This window comes from Theobroma cacao, chromosome 3 (assembly GCF_000208745.1).
Source record: "Theobroma cacao cultivar B97-61/B2 chromosome 3, Criollo_cocoa_genome_V2, whole genome shotgun sequence".
Taxonomy (NCBI): Eukaryota; Viridiplantae; Streptophyta; class Magnoliopsida; order Malvales; family Malvaceae; genus Theobroma; species Theobroma cacao.
This window is the reverse complement of record NC_030852.1, coordinates 28,151,052-28,178,640: the sequence shown is the minus strand read 5'-3', so window position 1 is coordinate 28,178,640 and position 27,589 is coordinate 28,151,052. Positions and strand designations below refer to the sequence as shown.

At 33.8% G+C, this 27,589-nt stretch overlaps 3 protein-coding genes across 6 annotated transcripts; 2 read left to right on the top strand and 1 right to left on the bottom strand.

The window, feature by feature from the left end:
- On the top strand, nt 1,139-2,380 carry LOC18605468 (peroxidase 66). The gene is made up of 3 exons (XM_018117521.1): nt 1,139-1,424; nt 1,528-1,716; nt 1,799-2,380. Exons 1-3 carry the CDS (start codon nt 1,203-1,205, stop codon nt 2,360-2,362), a joined length of 975 nt encoding a protein of 324 aa, XP_017973010.1. The 5' UTR covers nt 1,139-1,202; the 3' UTR covers nt 2,363-2,380.
- On the bottom strand, nt 2,496-5,904 carry LOC18605467. Of its 4 annotated transcripts, none has more exons than XM_007038482.2 (5): nt 5,724-5,904; nt 4,736-4,983; nt 4,188-4,401; nt 3,864-4,020; nt 2,496-3,060 (listed from the first exon to the last, which is right to left on the bottom strand). In XM_007038482.2, exons 1-4 carry the CDS (start codon nt 5,868-5,870, stop codon nt 3,898-3,900), a joined length of 732 nt encoding a protein of 243 aa, XP_007038544.2. In that variant the 5' UTR covers nt 5,871-5,904; the 3' UTR covers nt 2,496-3,060; nt 3,864-3,897. The 4 variants fall into 4 exon arrangements, with proteins under 4 accessions (XP_007038544.2, XP_007038543.2, XP_017973048.1 ...); XM_007038481.2 differs by having other exon boundaries at nt 3,868-4,020; XM_018117559.1 differs by having other exon boundaries at nt 3,868-4,020; nt 4,736-4,991; nt 5,724-5,892.
- On the top strand, nt 17,178-23,908 carry LOC18605465 (MADS-box protein SOC1). The gene is made up of 8 exons (XM_018117568.1): nt 17,178-17,843; nt 17,931-18,115; nt 20,949-21,030; nt 22,668-22,729; nt 22,826-22,925; nt 23,036-23,077; nt 23,176-23,217; nt 23,428-23,908. The coding sequence occupies exons 2-8, from the start codon at nt 17,934-17,936 to the stop codon at nt 23,554-23,556; spliced, it is 639 nt and encodes a 212-aa protein (XP_017973057.1). The 5' UTR covers nt 17,178-17,843; nt 17,931-17,933; the 3' UTR covers nt 23,557-23,908.

Sequence of the window (27,589 nt, the reverse complement as noted above, 5' to 3'; positions counted from 1 at the left end):
TCCCTAGACCGTAAGATGAGAAGGTCACTCTCCAATCTCAACCTCTAGTCTTTTCAATCACATGGGTATTGAAATCAATTCACGTTCGGTTGCTCTACAGTCCTAGTTTGAAGAATACTCCACCTTTCAGTGGGGCATGTAAAAACTCGAAAAGTTTCTTTTCACTGAATATTTAGAATGGAAAAGACAGTGGCCTTAGGTATTGATAATTTGGAGGCGCATGCATTGCTATTATTACTTTTCTAAACACAAACACAGCATTTATCCTTCACAACACCACAAAAAGAGAAGAGGCTCTTCTGAAAATTTGATGGTGGTCAATCCCAGCTACCTTTCCTAATTTTGGGTTTGAGAAGCCCAGCAGCCAACATATGCTTTTAACGTCAGGTTGGTCAGCTTCACACGCCACATTTTGCATTTTACATGATCTTCCACCTTAGCTTGCATTGACAGCAAAACCATTTCCCAACTTTTTATGGTCAAGAGTTTTGGGATTCCTTTTCCATTTCTTTGCTTTCTTAGAAGCCAAACAGTACAACAAACTCTTTATTCCGCATATGACAAGAGATCGCAGTACAATATGTATGTACTAGTTTAATTTTATTTCTTTTATGTGCTTTGTCCGTCACCGACAGCTCCCATTTCACTAACCAACCTGATAAGTATAAGCCAACGGCCGTGAAGCTGCTACCACGGTTTTGGAGTCCTATTTCTTGGTAAGTAATACTACTCGTCTTTACAATAAGAAACCCATGCTCAAGTAGAATCATTTAAATATATCAACCTAAACATGTTAAACTTTTTTGTATAATTAAAAAAAAAAATTCAAATTCTGCTCTTTAAATAGAAGATTTAAAAACCAATTAATAAATGAAATACTTGAATGTAATTAAACGTATCAATTTAGTTATATAATATTCCTCAAAAAAATTAATCGAGTATGACTTAAGAGTTTATAATTAGGTGGAAATTTAAACTTGGTCTCAAAGTACACCTGTACCGCGTCAATTTTCTACATTCTGTTCCCGCTATGAGTGACTTAAAAGCATACAGAAATACTTACTAAAGTTTTTTAAAACATTTCTGTTGCCATGACCACTCTATATATACTCCCCTACTCCCATGAATCCTTCATCATCTCTCACATTTTTCTTTTGTTCCTTCTACCCGTTATCTTCATCCAATACCAAAAAAAAAAAAAAATGGCTACTTTAGCACTAAACAAACTCTTTCTTCCGATTGTTTTCCTTGTACTGATCATAAAAGTTTCACAGTCAAAGGCAGCGCTGGATGCTCGTTACTATGATCAAACATGTCCTGAAGCTGAGAAAATTATACTAGACACTGTGCGTAATGCTTCCATGCATGACCCCAAAGTCCCAGCTCGAATTCTCAGGATGTTCTTTCATGACTGTTTCGTAAGGGTATGTCATTGTACTAAATTCATCCGTCAATGTGTAGTTATTTTAGCTTGAAATTTTCTACTGCGTGTCTTAAGTTTTCTTTAGTTTGTCGAAAAATTGATAGGGGTGCGACGCATCAGTGTTGCTAGACTCGACCCCACAAAACAAAGCAGAGAAAGATGGCCCTCCCAACATCTCTCTTCAAGCATTCTACGTGATTGATGATGCGAAAGCCAAGCTTGAACGGGCATGTCCGCAGACAGTTTCTTGCGCTGATATAATCACCATTGCAGCAAGAGATGTAGTGGCAATGGTAATTTTGAAACTCTTTATGTAAGTCGCTTAACCTTGCAACACATTTTGATATGTTTCCTTCTTGTTTTTGTTCACTCCAGTCTGGGGGTCCCTTCTGGAATGTACTTAAAGGAAGGAAAGATGGAAGAGTCTCCAGTGCAGCCGAAACAATTAACTTACCAGCGCCAACTTTCAACGTTTCGCAACTCATTCAAAGTTTTGCTAAGAGAGGTTTAGGGGTCAAGGATTTGGTGGCTCTATCTGGAGGTCACACTCTAGGTTTCTCACACTGTTCTTCCTTCCAAGCTCGGCTCCATAATTTCAGTTCAGTTCATGACATCGACCCTAGTTTGAACAGTGAATTTGCAGAAACTCTGAGAAAGAAATGCCCGAAACCGAACAAGGATAGGAATGCAGGACAGTTCTTGGACTCCACAGCGTCAATTTTTGATAATAACTACTACAAACAACTTTTGGCAGGAAAAGGTGTGTTCGGATCTGACCAAGCAATCATCAGTGATTACAGGACAAGATGGATTGTTGAATCATTTGCCAAGGATCAAACTTTGTTCTTCAAAGAATTTGCAGCGTCGATGGTGAAACTGGGAAATGTGGGGGTGATTGAAAATGGAGAAGTGAGATTGAAATGCCGAGTGGTAAATTGAGGCTGACACAGAGATCACAAAAAGAGCGGCTACAAGACATTTTCCCATATTTCATTATGCGAATGAGGCTATTAACGATCCGATGTCCTTTTGAATTTAAATAAACTTGATATTCTTAATACACAACATAGTATATAGCAAAAGGCATGTTTCCTTCTTATCAGCACAACATTGACTAACCATACTGCATGTTTCAAGGTACATAAATAATTACTGTATTATGTATCCAAAAACAAAAATATTACAGTAAATTTATCTGATAGTTCACATTTTCGAAATTCTGCCGACCTCATTCTACTTTGGTTTATAAAAGACCCATTGTTCCGACTGGGAAAACAGACAGGCCTTTTAATGTTGCTAATTGTAGGTCATTAAAATGAGAATTAACATGTTGGCTAGTATAATCTTGCTCGAGGAGGTAATGCCTCATCCCCAAACGTGATCTCTGTTATCTGGTTTTACTCGCAAACGTATGCTCTAGATGGAAGTTTCAGAATTGGTTTCTCTATTCACTAATGCCTCAGTAATGGCAATGTGTAGCTTTATCTCATTCACCGAGATAAGCATAACAATCTTCACCTCATACAGAGTCCAAGGTAAATATCAAAATCACAAAGAAGCTGGACTCACTAAGCTAATGATGTCTAACTTCTCAAAGAAGGTGGCAATGATGTTTGTTACCAGATGTCAACAAAGCTCTGAAAATGAAATTGAATGTTAAAATTCTTATCAGATAAAGCATTTGCATAATGTTAACACTAGATGACAGTCTATCACTAATATACATCATTTCAATTGGCATGAAAAATAGAGCTCAAAATATGCTTTAAAATTGTTAATCATCTCAACTGTATTAAGATGAAGTATATGGTTGATGTCCACTTTGCTTATTGAGTCAGCATGATTTCAAAAATGCCTGGCATTTCCCTGACCAGGATGCATTACAATTAGAGCAAGATGCATATACGCTTTAAATGCAATTCCAAATAAGAACCTAGAAGTGCATACATGGGAAAGTGATAATTAAAGATAAAAAATTGTAACTTGGAAGGACAAAAGTATATTTCTGATTAAAAGATAGGCACATAAATAACCATGTGAAAGAATGCTCCCTCACTCTGGTGACACTATCAAGTAAGAATGAAGAAAAAGTAAACTATGATAAATCTAATAGCATGAGCCATAATTTAGCAGCAACATTAGCATTTAATAATTCAAAAAAGTTGCTACTAATTGCAAAGTTCTCCAATAGCCCGTGGAGAAGGCTTATCCTAGAATATTCCTTTTTGTTTTCTTTCTGTCAAAGAATGTTCCTAGGCATGATAACATGCCATAAAGTCTAGAAATCTAGTTACCTGAGGATAATCCAAGGCTGTGTATCACAATTTCTAAAAGGGAATAGAATAATAGATCCATATACTTTTGTCTTAGATGTATCAGTTACTAGCCAAACAAGAAAAGATGTTGCTACAGCTATTGTACATCACAGAAGAAAACTTACCAACCTTTCTCATTTCAAAAACTATGGCTTCTCCTCAAGCAAACACCACATCTGAACGGAAAACATACTTGATGCCCTTGGACACATTTCGAGCTTCATGCAGCATACATTTGTCACCATGAATGTGTAGGAGAGCCATTCCTTCAGCAGGAGCTACCTGCAGATCAATATTACATCAATACACCCAGGATACCCCAAAGTAGGCCATACAGCTAATCCAATACGAATTTTAAAAAATTAAAACAAAATGAAAGGGGAGGATTGTTGTTTTGGGAGAGGGATGAAAAAAATATAAAAAAGGAGACAAATTGAAAAGAAATTTACCTCTGCTACAACACCATTCCTTGAACCATAGAAGACAGTCTCCCCTCCAACTAGAGGCTCTGATACAGAATCCTTTTGGTTGCTTGAATCACTTTTACCATTGGTTTTGGAACCACCACTTAAATATATTAACAAAGTATAATGGGTGCGCTTTCCCCCTCCAAGATCAACACTTTCATCAATATGCCGCCCAAAGCGTTGCCCAACCTTATACCTGGAAGTGGAACATTCTTTGCATGGTAAATACTAAAAACAGTGAAGTCCTAAACAAAGTTCAGCATTCCTTGTACACTAAGGAAGCAAATCATACAGTAAAATTGATTGAGAAACCTTCAACATCAATAATAATCTTTTATAAACCAGCCAACATAATACTTTTGTGAATTAAGTTACATATGCGGTTTTGCAAGTTAGCTATGCATAGCAAAATTATTCTTTAATCTTCACGAAGCACTTCAGAGATAGAAAATCTAGCATTAACTGACCGAAATTATGCTATTTATTCACATGAAGAAAAGTAAGAATCTAAGAGAATAGATTAAATGAACCTGTAAAATCTTATATTTGGATTCAAGCCAACAGCAACCTTCCCCCTAATTTTAATATCAGAAAATAATTTGCAGAGTCCAGACTGCCATATAGCATTCGCAAGAGCAGGATCATTGACAGATATTCGGTCATTGTCTCGGTACGCTTCACCTCTTGTTGGACCAAGACTTCCTTGGTGTTCAAAACCAATTGACTCTGCAGCTTTAATAAATGCCCTTGATTCTACAGATGAGAAGAAATTCTGCACCTGCATATCTTAAAACAGTAGAATCATTACCATCCATAAATTCCAACAAAATCACATTCCACCAGAAAGCAATTCCCTTCTATCACTTATATGAGCCGGAATTCAAGAGAAAAATTTTAATGCCTAATAAAGATACAAATCATGTTGTTAGCAAGTGTGATTTCCCCAGCATTCTCTACCAAAAAGTTCAAGTCTTGGGTCTTGTATGTTGAGGTTGTCAAACTAAAATCAAATTCAATTTAAAGCAAAGTCCGCACAAAGCTATTATACACGGGCAGAATTCGGAACCAAATTCAACTTATACCTGACGCACACTCTGTCTAAACGTTTTATGATCCAATTAGAATTTAAAAAAAAAAAATCAGCTTTTATGAACTCATTATTAGACCAAATGAAAGCTGCCAAAAGATCTAGACCAGAGTCACAGTTCTATTCACTTTTCTAACTAATTTCACCCCTTATAAGAACCCAGATACAAAACGCTTGAAAATTTGAAGCTTTTAACAAACAATTGGACTATGACTTTAAAAGAATAACATTGAAGTGGGCACAACTGCAATCATTAACTCTGTTTATTATAGGCATTACCAAATCTTTCCTTTCATGAAAACAGAAACAAGATTCAAATTTCAAATCCAATAACTGAACATCAATGAATAATCTCGTAATTGCATTTTAAAAAAAGGTAAAAAAATTGGAGATTAAAAAATATAAAAAAGTGAAATTAAAGAGAAACGTACGGTGAAGAGATCGGTGTCTTTAAGGCGCCTAATCTGGAGGTTCAGTTTGGGTTTAACAACAGGCCACTTTGCCGTTGTTGCTGCTTTCTTGTTATCTGCTGCTCTTCTCTCCCCCATTTTTCTCTTCTTTGTTCCTGCTTCTTCCATTCAAACACTATACGTACCGAAATCAAACAGCTACTTTTACTTGATAGACGATGTGAATTGTAATAAAACGTTACAAGCCCATGGCACTTTCCTATTGGACCTTGGCCCAATATAAAATCCTATTTGTATCTTACAATTGCATGAACAAATGTCTTTTTTTGGGGGGATAGAATAAAAAATTTATTATTTTATTTAAAAGGATGAATCAAAATTTTCACTTTTATAATATTCCTTTATTTCTTCAAAAAAAATATTGATTATTATTAACTTTTTAATTAAATGAGAAATTAAAATGATAAAATTATGCCTAATTAACAATGAATAGTAAATTTGGTTTATCAAGCTAAATAGAGGAATAAAAATTTAGACTCTTTGTCTTTTTGTTTAGATCTAAAATTCCATCTTGGAATCAATATTTTTAGGTATAGGCTGGCGTAATTGGTGAAGTAGCCTTTGGACCTCCAGCGGCCCATTGCATCTCTCCCTGTGTTTTTTAACAGAAAGTAGGATGATGGAAGGAGACTGAGACAGGCAGGAGATTGGCTCCAATTTCCCTTCTCCCTCGTGAATATGCCCCATGCCTCCAGGAATGTGAAAAGTCTTTTCCACCCCTCCTCCTCCGCAAGAGTCGCTTCTTTAAACTCTGACCACCAATTCCACTCCCTGTGGTCAACTTTGTAGTCATTGTACTTGATTCTTCACCATCTTTTCTAGTTCAATTACCTTTTGACACGTTGATGCCACAGCCAAAGTCTTTTCCCTCAGCTAATAATTTTGTACATCTTCCCTTACCTGGTGTGATTGAAAACGATATAATTAACTAGTGTCATATTAGTGCCAGGGAAATTTTGTCATATTTGATTTGAATCATTTGATAATGACTTTAGTGCACCGTTGAAAATTCAAATGCCATGCAATGAATTTTTAGAAAGAATTAGGTTGAAAAAACACAGGATATTTATACCAAAGTTGGCAGTAATTAAGGAATATAGAAAAGGAGACAAAAGGAAAAGTTACCCCTTTAAGTAATTGAGTAATGTAATGTAAAAGACTAATAATTAAAGCGTGAAAGGGAATTTCTCCAAAGAGAAAAAAAGTAGAATGGGACAAAATTTTAGAAGGTTAAATTGTAAGTATTAAATAAAAATGGCCAACAACTCAATAAGGTTTTATCCCAAAGATGTAGTGAAGGATTTAAAAACTATGAAATCTCATATTCAAAAACTTCACTATATATGGGTTTAATTAGTCTAATTTTATATTAATTTTTTAATTGCATGTTGATTTATTGGTTAATTGTTGTTAGTTTATTGTATTAATTTGTAAAGGCAGTATATGCTTGATCATGAAAAGATTTCCCAACATAAAAAGTGTGCATAAAATAAAAAAACATATGTTGCTTAAAAAGTGTAATTAAAACTAAAATTTGTCATAGACATAGGTCACTATTCTGATGCCATTCAATTATATTAAAAAAAACCAGTAATTTTTTCTATTTCTTTTATCTATTTTTTAATTTTTCACTTTTTATTCTTTTTGAATAAATATGTGCTTTTCAAAAATTTCAAATAAGATTTTTTGCACTTTATTTGACACATGTCAAATTAGTTGTCATTTGGGGCTAAACTTAAGATTGTGGAAGGTGCATAACACAAGTCATGCGTCATTGCAAAGAAAACAAACAACATGAGAGAGGATACTCAGCGTAAGATATGGCAGGACTGTCAGTCTTGGAGAAGGGAGGGTCAAGTGTCGAGAAATTGTATCATAGGCCAGTTGAAATCGAGGAAGGGTAATATAAGAAGCAGAGAGGATGGGAAGCACAAGAAGGATAGGATGGAAGGAAGTGTGGGTCTCACAGATGAAGATTTTAAAGGTAATCTAGCTCGGGCCGAATCAGGGACGAATGGGATGGATGCCAGTGCATTCGATAGGCTTTATACTATGAAGAACTTGCCTGATAACAATAAAAATGGACCAAGCCAAGTAAACTTTGAGCTGCATCGGGATGGCGGACGGCGAGGCCAGCAGACTGGGCAAAGTGGGGGAAATTTTATGTAGGTTTGAAGGAAATGATCACAAGCAAGTAATGTGAGCAGTGTCAAACCCGCCGACACCTTAAAGACCAGTGCTCAGTTAAAAGGGTCTATGCTCGATGTGAAGGTTGAAAGGAAGAGCCATAGCAATGTGGCATTGATGAAACCAGAGTGGTGGCAAGTGTGAGGATGAGAGGGGTGGAGAAAGGGAAGAAAATTAGAGGAACTCTGGGCATTTAAAGAGTGATATCAAAGTAAGTTAGGATCTTTATGAATGTTCTGAACAACGTGAAGTTTTGGATGAATCAAGCTGCTCCAAAAGGGAAGTTGATGTGAGGCTTCAGGAATCGTTAGAGAGGGAAATAACAATATGATGGGGAGTAAAGGATACAATAGCAACAGTTTCATTGAAGTCCAGGTTAAGCTAGTGTTAGTAGAAGGATAAAGTCAAGACAAAGAATAGAGGGCGGAAGGTGAAATGAAAAGAAGCAAGAAAGAGAGAATGAGGATAAAAGGAAGAAAATGACTGATGGAGAAATTTAGGGAAAGAAGAAAAATGAATGAAATTGATCGAGATGAAGGTGAAAAGGGGATGGAATGGGACTCAAATATGAAAGTCATGCACAAGAGTCAAGATGGGTCCAAACGAGTGGGTACAAGAATGACATTTTTTGCCATCATTCGATCTATATGGTTATTTAGAAATGACCTAGTATTTAAAAGTAAAGTTTTGGACATTAGGCAATTCTCCGACATAATCAAACTAAAAATGATACGGTGAATGTTAAAAAAAAAAGAATGACATAGTGGGTAAAGGCAAAATGGTTGAATAATATAAACTAATAATAAACAATTTCATATCCTGTTAAAAACTGAAATCGAAGATGAAGAGTATTGTGGAAGCTTCAAGCAATTTTTCATTAAGGAATAAAAGTTGTACAACAGAGTATTTATACTCTGTTTTATCAACTAACTCAAGTAAAGAAAGCCAACTGACTATCTGATATTTTTATAGTTTAGTAAATAGTAAGTGTAAAAGTAAAAATAAATAACACAAGTATATTTTTATTACAGAGCATGTACTTCACACGTGCTCCTTTCCTTCTTCTTAACTTCTTAAGTTCTTCAACCCAGTTGATAGTTTCTCTCTTTTATCTTCAATCACCAATTTCTTATCAGATTGATACTCCCCCTCAAGATGTACGTATATGTTAATAACGTGCATCTTGCCAAGTAATCTAAAGAACTACCTTGGTTGTAGAGCCTTAGTGAACAAATGTGCAATCTATTCATCAATAGAAATATGAACTGGTTCAATAACCTTTGTAAGCATTTTCTCTCTTATAAAATGACAGTCAATCTCTATATGTTTGTTACGCTCATGGAATATTGGATTCTTGCAAATATAAATTGCTAATTGATTGTCACAATATAATCTCACTGGATTGTCTTGATAGAATCCAAAATCTGTCAAAAGATTCTTTATCCAAATAATTTCACAGGTTGTTGAAGCCATTAACCTGTACTCAACTTTATTTGAGCTCCTTGCAACAACTTGTTGTTTCTTGGACTTCCAACTTACCAGAGAATCACCAAGAAAAATGTTATACCTTGTTACAGATTTTCTTGTATATGAGCATCTTGCCCAATCACTGTCACAATAGGCAATAAGTTTCAAAGCTGAATTGGAACTCATTAATATTCCTAGCCCTAGAAATGATCTCAAATATTTCAGTACCTTGTGAGCTGCAGCTAACTGATCTTCAGTTGGTGCATCCATGAATTGAGATAACGTCTAAACAACATATGAAATATCTAGTTTTATAAAGGTCAGATATAGTAATTTCCCTATCAGCTGCCTATATCATGTGGTATCAACTTCTTTATCACCTTCTACTTCCTTTTTAAGTTTATGATTATAATCAATTGGAGTTGTTACTGGTTTGCACCAAAGAATCCAAATTCCTCCAAAAGATCCAGTGCATATTTCCTTTGACGTAGCACAATACCTTCCTTTAATCTGGCAACTTCCAATCCCAAGAAATACTTTACATTTCCAAGATCCTTAAGCTTATATTGAGAGCTTAAGTATGTCTTAACATCATTTAAAGCTTGAACTGAAGTACTGCCAAGTAAAATATCATCAACATAAACTAATAGGGCAACAAATTCATTTATGTTTGTGAGTAAAATAAACAAAGAGTAATCAGAAATTGATTGCTTAAAGCCATACTTCAAAAGTGTAGCAGTGAACTTTGAATTCCATTCTCTTGAAGCTTGTTTGAGTCCATAAAGGGATTTATGCAATTTGCATACCAACTATTGCTTGTTAGGTTAATTATACTCCCTCTTAACAGAAAATCCCTGAGGTAGCTGTATATATACAGTTTCTTCAAGATCACCATTAGGGAACGCATTGTTGATATCTACTTAAGACAAGTGCCAACCTTGAGATGCTGCTAAAGCCATAAAGATTCTAACTGTTGTTTCCTTAGCTACCAGACTAAATGTCTCCTGATAATCAAAACCCTCTCTTTGGTTGTATCCTTTAGTAGCCAAATGAGCTTTGTACTTTTCCACACTACCATCAGCATTCATCTTGATTTTATACACCCATTTACAACTAATAGCATAAGAATTTAGAGGTAGAGGAACTAAACTCCATGTACCATTGTCTTCTAAAGCTTTTAACTCAATTGACGTGGCTTTTCTCCTATGAGGACACGTGACAACTTGATTATAAGTTGTAGGTTCAAATGTTTGAAAGAAAGCAATGGTAAAGGCTTTATAATTGGTAGACAATTGATTACTAGACAAATAATGAGTGATTGGATATGTTGTGACATGAGTAATGGAAGAAGGAATATCTACTTGATAAGCTTTTAAATATCTAGGAATATGCTTAAGTCTAGTACTTTTTGTAAGATTAGAAACATGATCAGTAGAATGATGTGAACTTGAAAAAGTAGTATCTAAAGCATATTGATGAATGGATGAACTTTGTAAGGAATAGGGAGTTTCTTATGTAGAACTAATGTCATTATGGAAGGAATGTTGAGAAACAGGTAACTTAGTAGATAGTGAATTAGATGAAGTAGAATTACTATAATTGAAATCAAAAAAATTAAGAACTAGATCATGCATACCAATTGTTTGAGGAAATGTGAAATGATCGTTGGTATGCTTTATATGCTGAAAAGGAAATGTGCTCCTAAAAAACTACATTCTTAGAAATGAGTACCTTGCCAACATCAATATCAAAAACCTGAATACCTTTTATCTCATTGGGATAACCAATGAAGATACACTTATTAGCCCTTTTATCAAATTTGGTTCTGTTTTGCACTAAAGTGGAAGCATAACATAAACTACCAAATACTCTGAAATAGCTATCACAATGTGGTTTATTATAAAGATATTCATATGGAGATTTATCATGAAGAAGCCTAGAGGGTGTCTTATTTATAAAGTGTGCTGCTGTGAGGACTGCATCTCCTTAGAACTTAAGAGGTAAATCCGGCTAGTGCAACAGAGCTCTAACTATAACAAGAAGATGTTAATGCTTACGCTCAACAACTCTATTCTGTTGAGGGGTTTCAGTACAAGACAAATGATGATCAATACCTGTTGAATTAAAAAAATTACTAAGCCTAATTTCATTGCATTATCTGATCTAATGCACTTGATTTTGGTTGAAAATTGATTCTGAACAAGATTGTAAAAATCCTGAACAATGACAAATACTTCAAATTTATTTCTGATCAAAAAAATTCAGGTAAACCTGGGGAAATCATCAACAAGAGTAACGAACTAATGATGAACATCAAAAGTAGGAACTTCATATGGCCCTTAGATGTAATAATGAATAATTTCAAAAGCAAAGCTTGTATTTTTAACATGAACAGGAAATGGTTACCTTTTTTGTTTCGCTAAATGACATACATCACATATCAAAGTATCTGAACAATAAATCTTAGGATGTGTTTGAAGTAACACACTTATTCTGTTAGTAATATATGACCTAATCTAATGTGCCAAAGATCAAATTGAGTTTGAATTGTTTTACAATTATTTGCAAAGATAGCAGAAGGAAAATTTACAATCTTATCAAGACTAAACTTTGATAGATATTGATCATCTGGACTATCTTGTATGAAATAACAACTAAATGAAACTTTAGCAACCCCAATCACTTTCCATTAAGTGAGGTCCTGAACAACACAACAGTCATTAGTGAATGTGACACAATTTTGTTTAAAACTTGTTAATTTGCTTACTAAAACAAGATTAAATTGAAAAGAAGGTACACAAAGTACATTATGCAACACTAACAAAAATGTTAACTTGGCAGTTCCTATATGTGTGACAGCAACTTGAAGATTGTTAAGTAATTGAACAAAATAGTTATGAACAGGATAAGCATGAGTGAAATTTTTTAAAGAGCATGAAACATGATTACTTGTTCTAGTATCCATTATCCAGGAATTTGGTTTAATCATGATGCTATGAGTACATTTATTGTGAGCTATATTGGAACAAAGATGGTTAGAAAGAATACTTGCAATAGTGGAATTGACCAAAGAAGAAGTTTGTTGAGTGTTTGATAGAATACCTTGATCAATGTCAGAATTGTCAACATTAATAAGTGCCATTAATTTTTGAAGTTGTTGCCTTATGATAGACATCTAGCACGTAGAATTAGAACCACCACACTTCTCTTCTTGGCTTGCTTGTGATACTCCTTCTGCATATGAAGATGAACCAGTAATAGCAGAAACACTATTAACAGCAAAATTAGGATTGTGTTTTTTGATGCTTCCTTTGTCCTTATCCTTTGTAAACTTGAAGTTTTTAAGAAAACCTATTAGTTTAAAGCATTTTTCCTTCATATGACCCTTTTTACCATAATGGCTACAAGTCACATCTAGTTTTCCCTTCCTAATGTTATCAGCAGCTACTACCATTGCAGATGACTCAATCAAAGGATTAGATTGTAGGGATGTCAATGGGTACCCTATTATAGGGTATCCGTGGGTACCCTACCCGATTACATCTGGTTAGGGTACTCCATAAAGGGTTCGAGTAGGGATTTCACTACCCGAATCGGGTTTGAGTAAGGTTCGGCTACCACCGCTTGGGTACCCGTTACCCGAACCTGATTAATATTTATTAATATTTTACTATTATTTTAATAATTAAATTAAAAATTTACAATTTCTATCAACTTTACAAGCAATTTTTTTTGTTAAAAACTAACAAATATATGAAAAGTATGGTTACTCTAATTATTAATATGATGACATTAATATATTTAAATTAAAAAATTATTAGATTGTTAATTATGTTTAAATAATTTGAATATTATATCATATTATAAAGGAATATAATTACTATTATATATGTACTTTTAATATACATATATTTACTTTTTATTTTGTGTTAACATTACAAAAATTATGACTTATAAAATTATTAATTATAATATATATACCATTATTTATATAATCTTATAATATATATACTTAAAGAAAGCTTTTGAGATTAGAATAGTTTTAGAACCTAAATGTTTTTTTTTAATTTCATGAAATTAAGAACAAATCTTTATAATTAATTAAATTAATTCATGAAAGTATTATTATTAATTAACTTGTAATGTCTTTTAATATATATAGTTTACATATTGTGTTAATTTATAAGAAATATAATTACTATTTCATATATTAAAATATTTTTTATGTATGCATGTGTGTGTATATATATGTACTTTAAATATAAATATATTTATTTTTTATTTTGCATTAACATTGTAAAAATTATGACTCATAAAATTATTAATTACAATATATATACATTTGTTTATATAAACTTATAACATATAAATCTAAAGAAAAGTTATGAAATTAGAAAAATTAATTGGGTAATTGGGTACCTATGAAGAAGATTTTAATAATTTTTTTATTTAATCGGGTATTTAAACGGGTTAGGGTAATTATAGGGTAGTAGGAATGTATTAGGGTTAGGGTTAGGGTAGTAATTTTTAAATTATTCAGGTAGTTAATAGGGTTAGGGTAGTTAATTTTTAATGGGGTTAGGGTTCGAGTATCTCGAAATTATAGGGTACCCGACCCGTTGACATCCCTATTAGATTGTAACAAAAGACTCTTCTAATTTTCTTTTCGAAGAACTAAATTTTACACTTTATCTAAGGTAGTTAATTTTTAATAGGGTTAGGGTTCGGGTACCTCGAAATTATAGGGTACCCGACCCGTTGACATCCCTATTAGATTGTAACAAAAGACTCCTCTAATTTTCTTTTCGAAGAACTAAATTTTACACTTTATCTAAAGTAGGAAAAGGTTCCATAACAGTAATATGAGTTTTCAAAGCTGAAAAAGAATCATTGAGCCCATTGATGAACCTAAACACCATATCTTTCTTGTATTAGTCAGAGTATTTTTTAAAACATGTTGAATTGCATTTTTCACATTCACATTGTAGCAGGGGCCTGTAATTTCTCAATATTTCTCAAATATGTTTTAATTCAATGAAGTACGTATCTACAGATCTATTACCTTGAGAAACACTGCCAAGATTATATTGGAGATTACAAACCCTTGTATCATTGAGTTGAGAAAAATTTAACTTCAAAGTATTTCAAACTTCAGCAACTTAATCCATGTAAAATATAGTGGAAGCAATAGGAGGTGTAATTGATTCTAAGAGCCAAGCTAAGATCAAATTATTACAACAAATCCATGGCCCAAACGGTGAATCAGTGATAGCTGGTTTAGGTATAGTTCCATTTATAAACCCTACCTTATTCCTAATTGAAAGGGCAAGCGTGAATGATCTACTCCAAGCAACATAGTTGTTGGATAGGAGTTTAGGAGTAATCATAACTAATCCGTGATGATCAGTGTGATGAAAGAAATAGGGAGATTGTGAATCTTCATTGGCAGATATGGTATTTTTAGTGTAACTACCCATTTCTCAAGTAAGAAATCAAGAATTTCAACAAAACGAGCAAGAATCACTAGAAATCAATAAGAAACGATGCCAAACAAAAATTAAATCTATCGCAATAAAACTTTCAATCAGAAAAAGGATCAAGAACTCATACCAAGAGCCTTAGTTCATGCTTTGATACCATGTTAAAAACTGAAATCGAAGATGAAAAGTACTGTGGAACCTTTAAGCATATTTTCATTAAGGAATAAAAGCTATACAACAGAGTATTTATTATCAACTAACTCAGGTAAAGAAAGTCAACTAACTAAAATAAAAGAAAACTAACCAACTAACTAACTGATATTTTTACAATTTAGTAAACAGTAAGTATAAAAGTAAAAATAAATAACACAAGTATGTTTTTATTACAAAGCATGTAATTCACACGTGCACTTTTCCTTTCTTCTTAACTTCTTAAGTTCTTCAACCCAATTGATAGTTTCTCTCTTTGATCTTCAATCACCAATTTCTTATCAGATTGATATACTCATAATTATTTCAAAAACAATAGACAACTCCAAAACTAAGATGGAATTATTAGTATGGAAAAAACCATCGATAGGCTGATTTAAGTTTAATGTGGATAGAGCAACCAAGAGATGTCTAAAGGAGGTTGGTATAGTTGAAACGTTACGAGATAAAGCAAGAGATGTAAAGATTTAATTCTTTAAATCAATTGACAAGGGGACTCAAATCTAGTAGAATTACTTACAATTAAGGAAGTATTCATGTTATTTGTCACTTCAAAATAGCTAGCCTTGCATAAATTGGTGGTGGAATGTGATTTGATGAATGTGGTAAAGAATCCTAATTTGACACCTTAGAAAATGTGAAAGATTGAATTCTATAATGCTCAAACAAGAGATTGAAAAATTACTCATATCTTAAGATCAACAAATGGTATTACTGATAATTTATCAAAAGTGAGGGTGCAAAGAACTCGAGAGATGTTGTTGGTGGGATTAAGACAATTGGCGGATCAGGGTAGTTAGTTTTAAGGGTTGAATTGTGAGTTTGCACTTATAGGTTGTGGCCTTGTAAATAAGTGACTGTTGTGGGGTCTTGAAATGGATGAAAAATAGTAAAAAGGTTGGACGATTAATCCCTTTTGAAATGTTCAATTGCGGGTGGAGATTTTCCATGATGCTTGGGTTCACTGTTTGGTACGACCTACATTGAGTCTATGATTGGTGCTAGAGGAACTGGATGGATGAAGGTTGCAAATTTGGAAGCATTGTGGAGGCTGGCATCATATTGATATATATATATGTAGTTATAAGGAGTGAAGTGATATATGAGCATGTTGTATTGAGGTTATGTGATTCTCTTTGAGTTATTCTTGCTGAATTTTGGGTACGTGCGTCGTTGATGATCTGTGGCAGAGTGTAAAGTGTAAACTAGTTGACGAAGATACACTATTTAAGTATGCATACTAGGTGTTTGAAGAAATTTTAAGGTTAGGGTTTGAATCCCTTTAAGCTTTAGCCTTTCCCTCTTTGAAGTTAGGAGTTTTGAAGCAAATGAAACACCTAAACTAATCCCATAAAATGCCTTGTAATAAAATCACATTAATTTCATTAAAACCAAAAATTAAATATTACAAATCTCAAAATCAAACAGATTATTATTACTATAATAACAAAATTAACTTTATTCATATTTCATAAATAAGCAAAGTTAGAGTGGTAATACTTTAGCATTTATCTTATTAATTGATATATGATTCTTACTAAAAAAACAAAATTCAAATCTTCTTTTTAATTAAAAAAAAAATTAAAGCTAAAGTAGTGGTTCCCTGTAGACCAACCCAGCTATTAATCTGCCACGTTCTAAAATTGCGTACCATTACCATTTCAACCAATTAATTTTCTTTATTTTGGACCAATCAAATTTTCCCTACAGCCAACAGCATTGTCCCACCAACTTTGTTTTTTTATTTAAAAAAATCCCTAATTAATTATTAAAAGCAAAAACGGTTTGTATAAAATACTAAAGCATAAGAACCGGAAAAGTCTCCCAATTTACTAGTAAAAGTTATTTCTGTCTCTCCATACAAGGTGTGAGACGTGACAGGTCTGTTCTCATTCGTCGATGTAAGATGATGCGTTGTCGAGACACCATTGGTCAACCGCGCACCTCATTGTACGATGATGTCCCATATACCATTTTTATTATAGTTTCTTTTACCTGTTCTTTGGAGTATTTTAAGCAAGTCCTTGTTGAATATCTAATTCATTTACTTGTTTTTGCTAAGTCTAGCCTTTCTTCCAAACTTTCCTTTTCTTAATTTTACCAAAACAAGATAAGCCCCCCTCAGTCCAGAGTCTTTTGTATTCACATTTTGTTTAATCGTTTATTTTGCGGTTGAAACTTTGAATGAATCTGCTTCTGCCGTTGCCTTTCTCTTTCCACCCTGAAAGAGAAAGAAAGATGAGACTAAACTATGTATGAATAAGGCAAAAAAAAGAAAAAAAGAAGACAAAAAGCTGTAGGGTTTGTGGTTTGAATGTAAAGAGAGTGGTACATCAACAATCGAAAGATCTCAGCGTTTTTGCTCTGTGAATCTTTTTAGGGTTTCTGAACTCTCTCCTATTTTCCATAGCTCCGGCTCTTCCGTCCTCTTTCTTTTGTTTTTCTTCGGTATACTTTTACTAGAAATTTTTCTCTATTGACCCTTTCGTTGTGAATTTCATTGGAAAATCTTTCAGGGTTACCATTTTCTCCTGCTACTTTCCTTCTAAAGCTTAGATATTTCTTGCGGCCGTTGACGGGGGGTGCTGGGTTGTCATGATTCTCTCCAAAATTTGACCTTTTCTTTTTCCGTTTATATTTCTGGGTTGAAGCTTTTCTAGTGAACATTTGTATATGTTTTGCCTGAATCTCTGGGCTTAACTACAAGAATTTTGAAGTACCTTTCTTCTTAAATTTGGTGAGTAATGAGTATTCTTTTTTTCTGTTTTAGGCATTAGGGTTTTCAAGGAAATCTTTATTTATGACGTATGAGCTTTCATGGTAGGACATGGCGAGAGGGAAAATTCAGATGAAGCGAATTGAAAATGCAACAAGCCGGCAAGTGACCTTCTCCAAGCGCCGAAACGGGCTGTTGAAGAAGGCTTACGAGCTATCCGTTCTCTGTGATGCTGAAGTTGCTGTCATCATTTTTTCACCGAAAGGGAGAGTTTATGAGTTCTCAAGCTCTGAGTATGTTCCTTCATTAATTGTTTTTTATTCGAATACTGAAAATCCTACCTTTCTTGTTGAAGGTGGTATATATGAATGCGTGTTGTAGCAACAAAGTATGGGTAGTTTATTTCTTTTTTGATTGCACAAGCTGCAATAAGAATGTTCATTAGCTGACACTATGCCAAATCATTCAGTTTTGCTTTTCATGTTAGATGAATTAGACTTTTTGGCAGGTTGTTTTGGCAAGATAGGCACTCAGCGCAAATAGTAAAAATTGTACCAAATGTGTATGAAAGCTGTTTGACTTGAGTTCCTTTCTGTAACAAATTGCTGGGCATTTAGATAATTCATGGTTGTAAGTTGTAACATAGAATTCTGGAGATGGATGTTTACTGCTTGTTTTACAAGCAAAAACATTTAGTAAATCAGTCCTTGTTGGCAGTCAATTTATATATATAAAAAAAAAAGTATGAATGAAAAGCAACTTAAAATTGGAACCCACATTAAGAGATGATATGCTAGACGATATGTTTAGATTTTTCTACTGAAGCTTGACTAGGTGTGGTTAGAACTTTGCAACCTACTGTCAGTTCATTAATTAGCTGCTCAGGGAGTACTGGAATATTCTTATTATAGTCTCACTACATGTAGGATCCGAGTTACTTACACATGACTTAATATTTTGGCCGAAGCAAGAAAAATACATTAAATTGTTTACATGTGCGGAAGTCCTTATGCATAATTATGCTCACTAGATTATTTGGAACTTCTTATATACTGTTATTTACAAGCCTTAGCCTGATTGCATGTTTTTCCTCACTAACGATCCTATTACTAGAGATACAATGATTGCACAAGTCTTGAGTTAACATTGATATTTTTAAAGTCTTAGTTAGAGTAGAGTGAAGCCTTAAACTGGCTTAAGTGGAGGAAAATAATTCATGTAATTCATCCTAAGTAGTAATTATTAAGATCTTGTTTAGTTGCATTTGATGGTAGTTTTATAAATCATCTTATTTTCCTCTTTCTTCTCCTCCCTCAGGTCTTAATTCATTGACATTTCTTTTTGATTATTCCGGTGTTGTCCATTTCTGTTTGAGGTTAAATCCTCATCCAGCAACTGTTAAGGGACTTTCGAAAATACATCTGACTACTGCAATTAAGTTGAATATCATTTGCTACCCAAATTTGTCAATTGATACTTTTCTCTTTCAAGCTGTGATTTGGTTGAACAACTCCTTTCTATGAAATCAGTTTTAGAGTAGAAGTGATATGTGACACACTTTTGGTCATGACAATCAGATTTATTTTGTAATTCTTTAAGTCTATATATGCCTTTGATGCTGTTTGCAAGCGATCAACTAGTGCTTTCTATTATCATTGGATTGATGTGATAGTACCAGTTTTAAGCTTCATTTTGAGCTAGGAGTGACAATTGATACAAAAATTAAGAACATGGTAGAGAGAGTTGTAATATATACAGAAATTGATATTCCTTGATGAAGAGTCTGTATTGGCTTTTAGCTAGAATATGGTACTCTAATAAACAATTTTTACCTATATACATGGTAGAACAAATTGGTTCTACAAATTCAATGAGAGAGATGGTGCGAAAACCCTATATCAATAGAATCAACACCCTCATATTTGTGTCAAATCAAAGTCACACACATTTTGCATCTAGTCGATGAAAAATCTAGCTGGAGTAATTTTCTTGTTTCCAGGATGAATTCATATTTTTTTTGTTTGGGAGCAATGCAATTCACAGAAACCTCCAACCAATTTGGAGTCTCCTTCCTTTTCCAAACAATGTATTTTATCCGCTAGCATAATCTTCTTAGAAAGTCTCTTTGCTCATTGTTGTTTTGATATATTTGCAATCCTTTTTTTTTTTTTTTGGCTTTATTTAGGCTTCAGGTTAATGAATCTAATAATGTTCCTTTCACATTGAATGTAAAATTTACTAGCAGAAAGCCAAGCCACTATTTTTCAGTGCTGCATGGATAGATGAATAAATATGTTTCAAATGCACAATCTGAAATTTCGTTTTCTCAATGCTTATATATGAAATAAGAAAAATATTAGTGGATCCAATACATTTGATGATTCCACAGAATCAATCTGAAACCTCCTTCCATTTGTAAGCAATGTACATGATCACACAAGTAAGTCTTTGTTGAGAAGTAGTCCCTTTTGCTCATTCTTGTTTGGTCTTATTCACAATCCCAAGTCCAGTTTTAGTCATGGCTTCTGGTTACTGAATCTAATAAAATTCCTTTAACAGGACATATAATATATAGTAGCATGAACACATGAATTTCTATGTTTCTCTTGCACGATCTGAACTCTCATTTTCTCAATGCTTTTTATAGGAAATAAGAGTAAAATATTATTATTTCCAACACATGATAATTCTGCTATTGAGATAGCACTAGATTAAATTTCATATTATGTGGAGATGGAAGTCCTATTAACAACTAGAATATAGTTGAGATCACAAGCCTTTCATTTTTTTGAAATGGTAGATGTCAAGGTAAAATAATTGATGAATAAGTATAAGACACTAGGCTCTGGTGGGACCCTAACTGAATGATGATCATTGACCCATTTAGAAGAATGAGTCCACACGTGTTGTACACTTTTCTCCTTTTACTGAAATTCTTTCCATTTATTGATAAAAGGATTTGATCTTGAGGGTGTTCTAACAATTATGTCTAAAGCTGGATAGTATATATATATATATGTCTCTATTGGCATGAAAGATCAATTGAGTTATGCTGCTGGCCTTTCAATATTGTTCTTACAAATAGGTAACAAGAATTGATTGCATTTTGTGTTTTGAATGCATCAGCTTGCAAAAGACGATAGATCGATACCATAAATATATTAAAGAAGTGCAAAATGACAAGCCTGAGATGGAACGGTACTCGCAGGTCAGACCTCAATCTTTGACTGTACAAATGTTTATGAATTTTTTAAGCCGAAGGCAGTGCTGAACTTACACATTCGTATTGAAAAGTTTCCTCGTTGTTTTAGAGAAAAACGCTTAGCGACAATGATTAGGTTAAAATATTGCTAATTAAGTGCAATTGGTTTTTCAACCTCATGGTTTAAGGTATGATATTCACTCAAAAACTTTCTGTTGCGTCTTCCACAAAACATTGCGGAATGAGTATAATGAAGAGTGGTTAGAGATGTAGGAATGAATGAAAAAGGGGAATGAAAGTATCATTCTCCAACTTTATAGTATTTGTTTTTTGTCACTGTCTTGTAACCTAGGAAACAGGTAAGGCTTGATCTGCAAAAGCTCATCCTCACGGAAATTTGAAAATTGCGAAATGCTTTGTTGAGTCCTACATTGGGATTTTCATAACCTTTTTCACCGATTCTTGAGCAAATGAAAACGGTGAAGGTCAAATTTGTAAAGAGTTAAGGCTACAGAAATGGCCCATGGTGAAGCATTTGTGGCTTTTGGAGGGCTTTAGCATTGAAATACTGTAGTTTTCTGTCCTTGTACTCCTCTGATTTTGCTTGGTTTCACCGCTTTAGCTTTTGATGATTCCATCAAATGATATACACCATTTAATTATTAAAGACGCATTTGATGATTGATTTACTTATTTTCAAAACATTAGAGGAAAATATACAGTATAATTTAAGTACTGTTTAGTTTCAAGTAGCAAGAGTACAATATATATATATATAATTTAAAAAAAAAAAAGATACTTAAGTTTATTGGTTTTGAGACGATTGGTTGATATGACAAGTTATGTAGAAAAAAGAAAAAAAAGAAAACAGAAGTTGTGCTTGTAAATTTGAATGCAACAACATACACTTCATTCTTACAACCTCAGTTCTTTCTCTCCCCAGCATATTTTATCATCCATGAAAGTTATTTTTTGAGTTTTTTGATGTTCAAATATTCAAATTATATATATTTCTAAATAATTAGGAGGTAGATATATATACCTAAGACTTGAAACACCATAGACTAAAATATACCTATTTAAAGGACTTCAAGATAGCCTAGCCAGCTCCTCATGCCTCATTAATGGTACAGTTGCAATGCATCACTTGTTGTAATTCTAATGCTGGGGAGTCCTAATGTCTGGCTTAGGATAACTATGTATGTTTCTTCTCAGATGATATCGATAACTAAAAGTATCCTTACTGTTCACTCAACAAACTCCCTTGAGTGTGGAAATAAGGTTCAAGCCTTTCAATGCATTCAGAAATTGTCGCTAATATGCTAAAACTAACAACTACTATTTTCTAGTGGAAAATATAACCAGGACACGCTTCTACCTGTTACCTTAAGAATAAAACTTTGGCGAGGCCATTATAATATTTTTGGATAATTTTACATGGGTATCAGATAATGGATGCTATTTCACAATATGCTCAAACAGAAATAATGATGTTTTAGCTCCGGTGCTGCGATAACATGATAACTGCGTTTTCTGAGAACTGAATATTGATCTACCGTAATTCATACCGCTCTATGAACTTTTTTGTGTTCTTCAACATAACATATGCACATTCTGATTTGCTTATGAAATTTGGACTGTAGCAACTGAGGCTTGAAGCAGCAAATATGGTCAAGAAGATTGAGCTTCTTGAAGTTTCTCAAAGGTTGTTAGTTTGATGCTTCTTCCAGACATGTATGTTACTTAGCTCATTCTTCCAAGTAGTAGGTCTATCAAAACTTTCAAAATTTTGTTGTTTCAGGAAGCTATTGGGTCAGGGACTGGGTTTGTGCTCTGTCGAGGAGCTTCAGGAGATTGAAAACCAGCTCGAACGAAGCTTGAGAAACATCAGGGCAAGAAAGGTTTGTAACCAACGAAATTGAACTGCCCTTTTTCATGTCATGTCCCAGTAACAAAATGTGGGAATAGAAGTGAATGTAAGCTTATGAATTTGTCATGTGTTATGTTCCAGAGCCTTGTATTTAAGGAGCAGATAGAGCAACTAAAAGCAAAGGTACGACGACTAAAGAAGCATGCAAGAATTTACTTGTAGGGCAAGGCGTTTCAGTGTTCTTTAATAAAAGTTTCTTATATTTATTCATCTCAATTCAGGAGAGACTTCTGCGAGAAGAGAATGCAAAACTATCTGAAAAGGTGATACTTCTCGTCATTCCTAAATTTCACATGCTCTTTTTCACTGTCGGGCATGAGTCATGAACTTCATGATTTTATAATCGAGTTTATGATCCAAAACTAGATTTATTCTGAATGATAAATGAGTGAAGGGGAGCTGCCCATTGCTAGCAACATTTCTAGTTTCCTGGATAATGGTAGAAGATACTAATTGTTCACTGGACGTTTTAGTTTGGTGGGAAGCAAAGGCGGCCATCAACTCAACGGAAAGAAGCCGCAATATTTGGGAGCCAAAGCAGCCGGAGCTCAGAGGTGGAGACAGAACTGTTCATTGGACTGCCAGAAAACCGCTGCTCCTAGCAAGCTGGTCTTTGGACATAGAAATGTAATTCGACCCATCTCATCTCATCAATTAGTTTCAACCGTCGAATAATTGCGCGGCTGAAATCGTCTTTGTACTAGGAATAATGCTGTGTGAATGTTCCTAGCCGTCCTTATTAGTCTCCATTATTACGACAAGTATTTATTTTTGATCCTGCTGTAACTAGTAAGTATATATGTATCTTACCATGTAGTGTTAAAGATCGTGATGTACCAGTTTTCATGAAACTTTGAATTCTGGTGTATCATCTTCCTTACATAATATCCTCAACGTACGGTGAGTTCGTAGTTGTTTTATGTATATGTAGTAGCAGTAATATTTTCGTTTGTCCATCTGGATGTATGAACTGATCGAACAGCATCAAAGCATAATTTAAAAGCTTGACTGAAACTTTCTAGCTCATTTGGACATGCAAAGAGTGACACTTCTTCGGGGTAATTCCAGAATAAAGCCAGAAGGGTGGATAGGGTTTCTTTCTTGATTTGCCTTTGGAAGAGATATCTGTTTGGGGCCTAAAGTCCAGTTTGCTTGGAAAGGAAGAGCTGGAGCAATCGAAGCACGCCCATCAATAATTGGGTCTGAAACTGTTTCAGGCCCTTCATTCACGGAACAAAAACATCGAAAAGGAAAAAGTTACTACTAAAAATGAGTAAATATAAATTGAACCGAACAACAACTGAATCAAGCTAAAATAAATTCGGTTTTTTTTATTCTGTTAGTTTGATTTTTTGTATAATTCGATTATGATAGTTCGGTTATTAAAATTAATTTGATTCGGTTTCAGTTGAAAAGATTTCTAACCGAACTAATCGAAGTTAAGTAAGGGTATTATAAAAATTTTGCATGAAAAATAAATCTTAAACCTGATCTCTTTTCCTCTTTAGTTTCTTTTTAATTATATGAGTATCAACTTATTTATTTTAATTTTTTATTATCATTTTTAATATTTTGTAGTGTTGATTTATTTAAGAAAATACAACATAAATAAATATAAAAAAAATTTGTTAAGTTCGATTTTTGGAAACCAAACTGAACTAACCTAATTAGTTCGGTTTCGGTTAATTTGATTCAGTTTCGATTATTTTTAAATATGAATTTGGTTAATTCGGTTAGTAGATATCCAAAACCGAATTAATCGAAATAACTGTTTGCACACTCATAATTACTACTATTTACCTAGGCATTTTTTGTTTGAATTAAGTGCCACAAGACATGATAAAAGTTAGATAATCTACCACTCAAGTTAGACTCAGAAGTTCTTAAACCTCACTTATGATTCTTTTCTTCTTCTTTTTTTTTAGGCTAAATAAGATGATTCAGTACAATTAGCACTACTCTTAAAGAGTAATTATCTGTTTTGATGTTATCTGAGCAATTGTTTCAATATATTGGCAATAAAATTGTTTGTCATCGGAGTTGTGAGTTAAACCAAGCTCTCCCTCCCTCGTTCTTTCTCTGCTTCTCCGTGTCTCTATCGCTTTCTCTGGCTGAGTTATTATTATTTGCATGATTTATCAGGCGTGTAGAGAATGGGGCCTCTGCTCTGCATTTATCTCTTTTTTTTTTTAATCTTTTGGTTTCTAATCTTCAATAATAGCTTTAGCTTCCAAGTTCCATCACCCTCCCCAAGCTATCTATCTATATATTTATATATATAGTATCGAGACAAGTCTAGCCTGCCCCAGCCAGCCTGCGCCTTTGTGCCGCAACCCCACACAAGCCCCATCTGTCTGTCTCTCCACCCATTGTCACATTGTTGTTTCAGAAAACATAGAATAAAACACTACACATGCAAGAGAAACAGACAGACTAAAAGCAGAGAAATAATAAGAGATAAGAATGAAAGAGAGAGAGAGAGGGAGAGTTTGGTAACTTGTTGAGTAGTATTTTTTTTATAATATGTACGATGATGCATCTGATGACTGATGATGTTTGTCCATTGCCGCATATATAAAATAATATGGGTAACCTGATCTGATTATACGCCCTGCGCTCATCAACGGTCACCACCACAGAATATTTTTCATATTCTATTGTCCCCGCGAAACAGGACCACTTTGAATTTGAAATCAGCAGGCAGCAGCTCCCCTCCCCCATCTCTCTGATAGATTCAATTTGGATTTCAGAGTTAGTGAAGTAGTCAGGAATATTGTGTAGGAGGAATCTGCCAAGTTTTGCGCAAACTGAATCTCTGAATATCATCTCAGCAACCATTTCTCTCTATTACCACTATAATATTATCCAAATTTGTTCCCTTTTTAATTTTTATGTCAAGCCGTAACCCTTCAAAATGGTCCAAAAGTCACTTGCACGAATAATGGAGTGGCCACTTGAATGAATGGCTTTCAATTAGGAAGACTTGTTGTCTACAATTCGTTCACCATATCATTGCTGCCTTTTGTCTTTCCTTTTTCACAATGGGAGGGGAAAGAAAGTTTCACAGAGCTCCTCCGGATGGCTGTCCAGAGGAAACAAAAGTTATGTCAGCTTCTTCAATAATGGACGCATTGAAAGCGCCCTTGGTCAACATCAATGGCCAAAACCCTTTATTTCATTGAATACGGAAAGAAATCTTGCAGCGCTAAAACTGGCGATGGAATTGAAACGGCACAAGATTTCACAAGCAGATGAGACACCCCCACAAATTAAGGCAGCTTATAGCACCTGCATTTCTCTTACTGCAAGTATTCCCCAAACGGATGCTACATCAATTAATGGAGTTGGTCAACTATATCTCCTCACTCTTCAATTAAAAACCCTCATCTCTCACGTAAATTCATTGTACCATTTGACTTTCTTCTGTCCACTAAATTTGGTTTGCATTTTGAATTTCCCGCTCCATTTTACCTACTAGACTAATACTATAATAGCCTATATATGGCACCACCCACGTCAGGTTACCGTTGATACTAGTAGAAAATCTTAAATCCTAATGCTTAGCGTCAGTCAGTCAGTCATGTCAGCTTATTAACGGTCTTTGTAATTAAAGCCTTTAAATTTCATAATATACATTACTGAGTAGCAAGGCTAAGATTATAATTAGGGTCCAGTCTAGTATATCCATCACAAGTGTTGCCACAGTTTTGTCTCGCCCGTCCAAAAAACACACCTCTGAAGAAAGAAGGAGGAGGTTAGGGCTGAAAGAAAACATTTTGATTATAGTGGAAGGACCCATCTTCTCTCTCATATTAACTTTATTCCTTTCACTTCTTCTTCTTCTTCTTCTAATCTGACACTGCTATCAATTGGGGGCCGGGGTCTCACTCAGACACCATACCTCACTCTAGTTTCGAAATTTCTGGGAATCTTGGCATTTATGCCCCCTGCCCTGCATGCTCTTGTATTTACATCTCTTCTCCCACCTCTCTTGCTTTATTTAATTTTAGTTTTGTTGAGATGAACACTGAACAGACCACACCGTTGCTGCTGTTCCCATACATTGTGCCAGTATGACTGTGTAAATGTGTTATTCAAAGCTTAGAATATACTAATAATAATAACTAATGAAAAAAATCTATGTTCCAAAAAATTTTACATATAGAAATGACAGCTCTAAATTAACACTTTTAATTTCTATTTCATTTTCCCACGTTTCTTTTTAATTAATATGAAAAATAAATTGAATTTTCTATTTAGTCACTTAATTTTTTGAAAATTTTTGTTTTGATTATTTAACTTTTTTCAAAAAGTAGGTTTTAATCACTGATTTTATGAAAATTAATGCTAAGATTACTTAATATTAAAAGTTAACAATTATTGGATATGATTTTTTTCACGTCAAACGATTTTGATTATTTCACATATCCATATAGTTCTTTGTCATAAAATCAATTTTGATGTAAAAAATCACATTAAATAATTATTAATTTAAATAATTGAGTGATTAAAACAAAAACTTCAAAACGCTGACTGACCCAATGAAAAATTTACTCAAAAAAACATTTTTCTTGTATTTCAATATATATATATATATATATATATATATATATATATATATATATTATTTTGACT